Source organism: Cottoperca gobio, chromosome 15, assembly GCF_900634415.1.
Source record: "Cottoperca gobio chromosome 15, fCotGob3.1, whole genome shotgun sequence".
Classification (NCBI taxonomy): Eukaryota; Metazoa; Chordata; class Actinopteri; order Perciformes; family Bovichtidae; genus Cottoperca; species Cottoperca gobio.
Genome location: NC_041369.1, coordinates 1,068,509 through 1,076,957, shown reverse-complemented (window position 1 = coordinate 1,076,957; position 8,449 = coordinate 1,068,509). Strand labels below are relative to the sequence as shown.

The 8,449-nt window shown below is 41.6% G+C and overlaps 1 protein-coding gene across 1 annotated transcript in view; it reads left to right on the top strand.

Annotated features, from left to right (window-relative positions):
* gbf1 (golgi brefeldin A resistant guanine nucleotide exchange factor 1) overlaps positions 1-6,625 on the top strand; it is a 104,047-nt gene extending 97,422 nt beyond the window's left edge. The window contains exons 34-40 of the mRNA XM_029449238.1: positions 6-156; positions 689-819; positions 1,027-1,128; positions 1,507-1,620; positions 2,286-2,463; positions 2,706-2,870; positions 3,310-6,625. Coding sequence (XP_029305098.1) covers positions 6-156; positions 689-819; positions 1,027-1,128; positions 1,507-1,620; positions 2,286-2,463; positions 2,706-2,870; positions 3,310-3,563 — 1,095 coding nt within the window. The 3' untranslated portion in view covers positions 3,564-6,625. The remainder of the gene's footprint in view (positions 1-5; positions 157-688; positions 820-1,026; positions 1,129-1,506; positions 1,621-2,285; positions 2,464-2,705; positions 2,871-3,309) is intronic.
* Positions 6,626-8,449: the final 1,824 nt, after the last annotated feature.

Below are 8,449 nucleotides of genomic sequence, written 5' to 3'. Positions count from 1 at the left end.
GACAGTTGTTAGACCTGATGCACACGCTGCACACGCGGGCTGCCAGCATCTACAGCTCCTGGGCAGAGGAGCAACGCCATCTGGAGGCTGCAGGGAGGAAGATCGAGGCCGACTCCCAGACTCTGTGGACCAGCTGCTGGTGCCCGCTGCTGCAAGGTGGGGAGATCATCTAATGTGGTCTAATACTACAGCTCTTGTTAATAGAACCTTAATGAAGCTTGTAAGGTTCATCTTTGTTCAGACATGGTAACTTTTGAAGCTGCACTTTATTGTGAGGTTTTAATAGAGTGCATTATATTGGATAAAATTGCTAAAATCAAATAATAATTTCTAATTGACAATAACAGAATAATGCACGGTCACTAGTAGTACATTTCCAGGCATTCCATGCAGATGACTGGCTCAAACATGTGTCTTCATGTATATTAAGATGTTAATGTACTTGATACTGCTGTTGCTTGTAACTCCCGCCACGCAACCATAAATGTGCACAATATGTTTGTAGTGTGAATATCCATGACTCTGATTTGATGAGACCAAGAGAGATGAAAGAAAGATGGAGAATAACACATGCATATTAGGCAGATTATCTTCAACCTCTATACCACAACTTCTCTTCTGACTTCATCTCACGTTGAATAACAGATGCACTTACGACTCATGTCTGTTATATTGTTGCCCACTGCAGGCATTGCTTGGCTGTGCTGTGATGCCAGACGACAGGTTCGTATGCAGGCCCTCACCTACCTTCAGAGGGCGCTGCTGGTCCATGATCTGCAGACACTCGACGCGACTGAATGGGAGTCCTGCTTCAATAAGGTAAGAAAGAGATATCTTCTATCATGCAGAGCAGGGCCCATGACATGTGGGAAAGCTGTTGGATATTATGAACCAAGTCATTTAATCTTCTGCAGTCCCTTTCCTTACACTGTGTGTGTGTGTGTGTGTGTGTGTGTGTGTGTGTGTGTGTGTGTGTGTGTGTGTGTCTGTGTGTCTGTGTTTGTGTCTGTGTGTCTGTGTGTGTAGGTGCTTTTCCCCCTGCTGACTAAGCTGCTTGACAACATCAGCCCAGCAGATGTGGGCGGTATGGAGGAGACCAGAATGAGAGCCTGCACACTCCTGTCAAAGGTTCAGAGCAATACACACTGACGCACAACCATAACATGTTTTCACACGAGCAGAGGATTTGGATCTCTGTGTTGAGCTCAATTCACAGTGCGGTTGCAATATGTAAGATAAATAAACATTTTTGTTCGAGCATGAGAAAATAGATTTGTTCCTTGTACTGCAATATGCCCCACTGATTCTATTAAAATACACTATCAAGTGAAGTCCATCTTATATCTTAGCAATGAAGATGGAAAACAATTCTTCATCATCAAACATTTTAAACCTGGACCCAAAAAAAGGATAATTTTATTTTAACATTCCTGGCTTTGCTCTGTGCTTTCTCTGAGCTCATTGTTCTCGCAGCAGCTAATGTGTGACTGTTTTCCGTTTGTCCAGGTTTTCCTCCAACACCTGTCTCCTCTGCTGTCCCTGCCTACCTTTGCTGCCCTCTGGCTCACCATTCTGGATTTCATGGACAAATACATGCACGCAGGATCCAGTGACTTACTGGTAAAGATATTGATAATACTAACATATTGTATTGTAATGTGATTACAGCTAACTGATTATCAGAATGACAGCTGATGCTTTTTAAAGACTATCAGGAGCCTATCTGCAGGATGTGAATCAGGGCTGATTTGACAGATTAGTGTAAATGGTAAATAGCTGCATTTATATAGCTTCAGTGTACAGTGTATGTAAGTACTGCAGCAGTTGCCCAAATACTTCCATGTTACACATCTTTTGTCATTCTGTTGGTATCAGTCTCTCAAACTCATCGTGAACTCATTATATAATCTGTCAGATACATTGTTCTCTCACTTCTGTGTATGTAACATTATCATGTCTGATCAAGCATTGGTGAATCAAATCAATCAATGCATTTGATTTGCATTGGTGAATGAACACAAACACAAGTATTTTAGAGACTGAAAGAGAAACCCCTTTTAAAAAATCCTCCAGTGGCTGAAAGTGTTTTGGCAGCCTATGAATGAGGAGAACTTTCTTAAGAAATGAAGGAGCATGTAATCCTTCCAGAAATCTAAAATTGTAAAAATGACCAAACGTGGAACAAAAAGGAATATATTTGCCAGTATTGTACGTCTGGCATCAATGATAATGATTGATGGACTCTCTGACCTTGCTGATGTGCTGCCTCTGCATTGTATGTGTAGTTGGAGGCGATCCCTGAGTCTCTGAAGAACATGCTGCTGGTGATGGACACAGCAGGAATCTTCCATAGCGCTGACTCCAGGACAGGATACTCAGACTTGTGGGAAATAACCTGGGAACGAATCGTCTGCTTCCTGCCTCACCTGAGGGAGGAGCTCTTCAAACAGACCGTCATACCAGGTATACAGCAGACACGCAAGCTGTCACATCGTGCAGCATGTTGTTGGCCTAAGAAGGTGAACGGCTTGATGACATTATGTGCATAATATATTACTTATTATGTTCTGTATTTGTATCTGTTTGTTAATTCTCTTCAGTTTGTAAAAGAAAACTCCATAAATAAAGTATAACAGAACATGTGCGTATTACTTTGTTGTGGTACACAGAGCTTGACGGTAGTGTTTCTCATGAATGTGTTTTAGATCCGGTACCCAGTCCTCCAGCAGAGCCCGTGCAGCCGACAGCAGGCCAGCCTTTATCCCCTCAAGTTTCTCAGTCGCCCTCCCCAGTCCCAGGTACCCCTGCAGAGACAAAGACAGCCAGCAGGCCAGCATCCCCCCAGGAGCCCCAACCAGCCAGTGCCAACGGTAAAAACTGAAGGTCTCAGCACAGTCAGATCAGCAGGGTCATACATGACATAATGTTTTGGGACTCATTTGAGAGTCAGTTGCGCTTCACTTCTTCAATTCGCTATACAGCCCATATAAATAACAACGCACCAGGTGCTGGAGCCTTTTAATGATCAGTTCTGTTATTTGTGCCGTCATATTTGCGTTTCAGAGACAAATGCTTGAGTGTTCACGATCTGTGTCGTAGCCACGTATGTGTTAGAGAATTTGATCAAGTAGAAGTTTGATTTTAAAAAATTAACAAAAGTAGAATACTTTAACATTTATCTTTCACTTAAGTCTTCTTTTCTTTTAGCAGTTTGATACATATATAGCCTACATCTAAGTGTAACTCTGCTTTATGAAGCGGAGTGCTGGAATAGTTGCTCAGCTGTGTGAAATGTCTCTTCTTTTTTAGGATTAGACCGGTCGTCTCCGGTCCCACCCTCCATTCCCCCCATGCCGGTGCCGTTAACAACGTCCCCTGTCCAGGCTCCCTTACCCTTGACCCAGTCCCCCCTCATCCTTCAGCCCCTCGCCTCCCCTCTGCAGGTGGGAGTCCCACCCATGTCCCTGCCAATCATCCTGAACCCTGCCCTCATCGAGGCCACTTCCCCTGTACCGCTGCTTCCCGGTCTCAGACCTACGAGCGCTTCTGATGAAGTTAAGTAAGAGAATTCAAGCTACCCTCCACCCACCTTTCTAAACCACCACCCCTTTAACAACTGGATCCAACAGTCTTCAACGACAACTTGTAGAGCCCATCACCAGGTCTTTAAAAGGATATGATATGTACGAGACGACAACAAATGTATTCCACCTTTTATTTAAAGGAGAAATCCTCCTAAACATGTGACGTTGTTAGAAAACACCAGTTGCTGTGAACATTGCATTCTTTGTGCCATTTCTATGTTTAGTATATTCTTATTCCTGTGGAGAGATGACTAACTGGAGACGACAGGACAGCATGTCCAGATATTCAGGAACAGAAAATGCAGGATGAAAGTCAAACTATGGAAAATATTAAAAGATTAAAAATCTGATTGAAGTGGGTTCACCAAAAATGTAGATTCCACGCAGGGCTGTAGCTACACTGAGGTCCTGTCCTCACAACTGTTGGGTGAGAATTTGGGTGTTTTGGTGACCTGGAAAGTTTATTGGCTGATTCCAGCATTTTTAAACGCATTGCATTCTATTTATTTTTAAAATAATACAATCAAATATAAATTGCGATTCAGTATTTCCCCACCACAGTTGTATTCTTAGGAGTGTAAGGCAGGTGTTAGTTGGTGTTGATGGTCTCTCCAGACTCTCCACCCTGAGGCTCTCAGCTCCAAGCCCAGTGATTCCTACTGAAGACTCGAATCTTTTAAACACAACTCACAAGTAAACTGGTGTGTGTGTGTGTGTGTGTGTGTGTGTGTGTGTGTGTGTGTGTGTGTGTGTGTTCATGGTAATGAAGAAACATGTGAGCCAGTGCATCAGCTCACTGATGTGTTTTTAACACGGTGGAGAAGATCAGGCTTCTACACACAATACACAATACAATACTTGTTAGTAGGATTCATTAACTGTTGCTGTTGCTCTGCACATGGGATTTGTTGGTAGTAAGAAAAATCTAAAATTGCACCGGCTTTGGGGGACGTGGTCTCATGACCGCAGTGTGTTCTGGCTGCAGCCCTGATTTCATGAACAGTTTTCACGTGAGTGGGATTATTCCTAATATGTCCACCATCAGGTTAATGTTTTTAGGGTCATCACATTAGCCTGATGTTGCATATGATAAAAAATTAGAATTTTAAAACCGGGGTTAGCTTCGAGTTAGCACGGTCTCTCCCATGTTTTCTCATGCACTTGTTGGAAATCATTCAGAAGTTTCCAAAGCTTTTAACTTGATAAGACCAGGATGACCTCATGGCTTCGCTCGCACACCTGTGCTTCATATTAATCTAGAGATTTTCGGCAGTGGCAGTGAAGATCCACACATGTAAGTTATTGGGGTTTTAGGTACTGCATGTTGTTGATTAAACAGGATTTCCAGAGCTTCGACTTCAGTCGGATGTTCCAGAGGTCTTAACAGAGCTGTTCTATGAGCCGCTGTCATCACACACTGAGGGATGAGTGTCTGATTAAAAACTGTACAGGAAAACTGCTTTATTTATATAGTTGTCACTTTTTGTTTCTGTTCTCCTGTCACGGCCACAGACAGACACTGGCCTGTTCTCTTTATTTCTCTTCAATTCTCCATGAGCTCTTTTCCCCCAACAAACAACAACAACCTTTGAATTTGGGCACCTTATGAAATCCTCTTCCACTGTGTGAAGCCTTCTCAGATGTACATGTCACATCTACAACATTCCATAATGTAGATTCTCCACTGTACAGAGGACAGTCAGAGATCCAAATAGGGACTTTTATGGTTTAAAATTGGTCTAACAAATATTAAGAGTTGAGCATTGATGTCATGTTATCATGTTTGTGTAGCTTGCTGCAACAGTCCACATGATTAATCCCCAGGGCCTGAGGAGCTCTTTGGGTCACTGGGTTACTCATCATATCACACGGAAATCTATGGAGATCTACTTAACACCTTATTGTTAAATGTAATCCTTACTGAATACTTACCTCTCAATGTATATAATTGAAATAGTTTACTATGAAAAGCATCCATCTCCATACTATAGTTTTCATGTTAAGTGTTATATTTTCAAAAACTTGATTTCAAGTCAATAACTTTATTCATCCGCAGTGTGTGTGTGCTAGATTACATAGCAGAGCACACACACACATCTCAGTAGAGGGACAAATAATACAATAAACATAAAGAAATACTCAAATGTATCAATTGTCTAGTAACAAAGTTGACAGATTGAGCTCCACAAGCAGAGTGCCATCTTGTTCCATTGTGTCGGAGAGACTACGGCTCGCTCCAAAGCCATGTAGATTGATAAATGGCTCTACAGGTGAGAGGAGAAATATGGATGAACTGTTCCTTTAATGCAAAACAGACAAACTGCAGGACTGTGACAGTAGAAATGTTGACATCAAAAGTATACTCTTAAACCCATCTGCTGAGATCTTTTTGTGGTATGTAATAACAATTGGTAACCATGGTAACGCATATGCATGGGAGTGCAGGGATTTTCCCTGACAGTGAAAAGGAGTTAACGGAGATGGTTTTTGACGGGGCACCACTTTGAATGACTTACTTACCAGAGTGGGATTTAGACCACATATATTCAAATAGATATTTTAAAAAGTCAAATATGGTAGTGCTATAAATTCAGTGGTTATTGACATTTCCACATGTGGTTGCATTTCACAATGAGGTGTTGAGCTGCTCCAGTTTGCTTCCATAGAGCTCTGTTGACATGCTTGCATGCTGATTGTGCCTTGTGTGCAACGACATGGACCCTGACAAAGTGATACTCATTTTAATGCCAAATATGTGACCTACACCAAGGTGTATATGTGGCCCTGGGATCCTCAGTGATGAAAATGTTATTTATTGAGTTGAGAAAGAAGAGATGAACGTTCCCACTGCAGTACCGTTGGCAGTCAGGTAATACTACAGCCTTATAGAGCCGCCTACATGAGACATTTTGTAAGCTGTGTGCTTATTTGTTGTAGGGACTCTTATCAGGAGTCTTACAGGAAATTACATGAATATAATGTGTATATATAAATGAAAGGTAATGTACTTTTTACTAGGTAATAAATATAATGTAAAGAAAGTGCTCCTTCTGGTGTTTTTGTTATTACATCGTGAAATGCAGACGGTACAAGAAGTCCTCCTAAAATGTAGTCATTATGATAGAAGCTCCAGCTTTGAATTTCCTCTTAAAACCTTTTCATAAAAGCTGCTTTTCAAACAGAGAAGAGATGGAGTAAGTCATGTTTTGGTGGACATCTGTATCAAACAGGATGACAACGAGGAACATTCAGATAAATGTATTGGAAATGTTTTAGATATTTTCTAAAGGGAGGATGACATGAGCATGCAGCCGGTTGTTTTGCCCGGTCTGCAGTCACCTCTCCCGACTGCAAGCGCGTTTTCCACCCTCACTGCGCTCCTTTACCTCTGGGAGGTCACATCCCTCTCTTATTACATTTGAAGCGACTCTAGCCTGTCCTTGTAATGTTCTTGGTGAGCGATGGACCAATTCTGGTAAAATAAAAGCACATTTCCTGCTTTTCACTCAGATTACAGTTCCAAGCCTGTTTTAGTTTTTTTCAAAACACTACACACAATACTCTAAATTTGACTTTATTCATAATGAATAAAATCTGCCATTCAAAAATACTTAACTGACATTTCCTGCTATCCACATATACAGCGGGTAAATTAAGTATTGAACACGTCACCATTTTTCTCAGTAAATATATTTACATACATATACATTTCTAAAGGTGCTATTGACATGAAATGTTCACCAGATGACAGTAACGACACGTGCAATCCACACATGCAAAGAATCCAAAACAAATAAGTTCAGAAATTAAGTTGTGTAATAAAATGGAATGGTACAAGGGAAAAGTATTTAATACTTTGTACAAAAGCCTTTGTTGGTAATGACAGCTTCAAGACGCCTCCTGTATGCAGAAACTAGTCACATGCTTTGTTCAGGTGGGATTTTGGCTCATTCTTCCACAAATAGTCTTCAAATGTTGAACGTTCCATGGGCCTCTTCTATGAACTTTACTTCTTTCCATAGATTTTCTATTGAATTCAAGTCAGGTGATTGGCTGGGCCATTCTAGAAGCTTTATTTTCTTTCTCTGAAACCATCTGAGAGTTTCCTTGGCTGTGTGTTTGGGATCATTGTCTTGCTGAAATGTCCTCCCTCGTTTCATCTTCATCATCCTGGTAGATGGCAGCAGATTTTTATCAAGAATGTCTCAGTACATTTTTACATTCATCCTTCCTTCAATATGAAGTTTGCCGCATGCTGAAACAGCCCCACACCAGGATGTTCCACCTCCAGACTTCACTGTTGGTTGGTGTTTCTGGGGTGATGTGCAGTGCCATTTGACCTCCTGACATGGTGCGTATTATGGCATCCAAAGAGTTCAATTTTGGCCTCATCTGACCAGACTATATTCTCCCAGTATTTCACAGGCTTGTCTAAATGTTGTCCAGCAAACTTTAAACAAGCTTCAACATGCTTTTTCTTCAGCTGGAGTCTTGCGTAGTGAGCGTGCATACAGGCCATGGCGGTTGAGTGCATTACTGATTGTTTTCTTTGAAACAATTGTACCAGGTTTCCAGGTCTTTCTGAAGCTCTCCACAAGTGCTCCTCGGCTCTTGGACTCTTCTGATCATTCTTTTCACTCAGAAATCTTGCGAGGAGCACCTGGTCGTGGCTGGTTTATGGTGAAATTATGTTATTTCCACCTCCGGGTTATGACCCCATCAGTGCTCACTGGAACGTTCAGAAGTTTAGAAATCCTTCTGTAACCAATGCATCACTATGTTGTGCAACAATAAGGTTGTGAAGGTCTTGAGAGCTCTTTACTTTTACACATGAGATGTTTCTTGTGTGACACCTTGGTAATGAG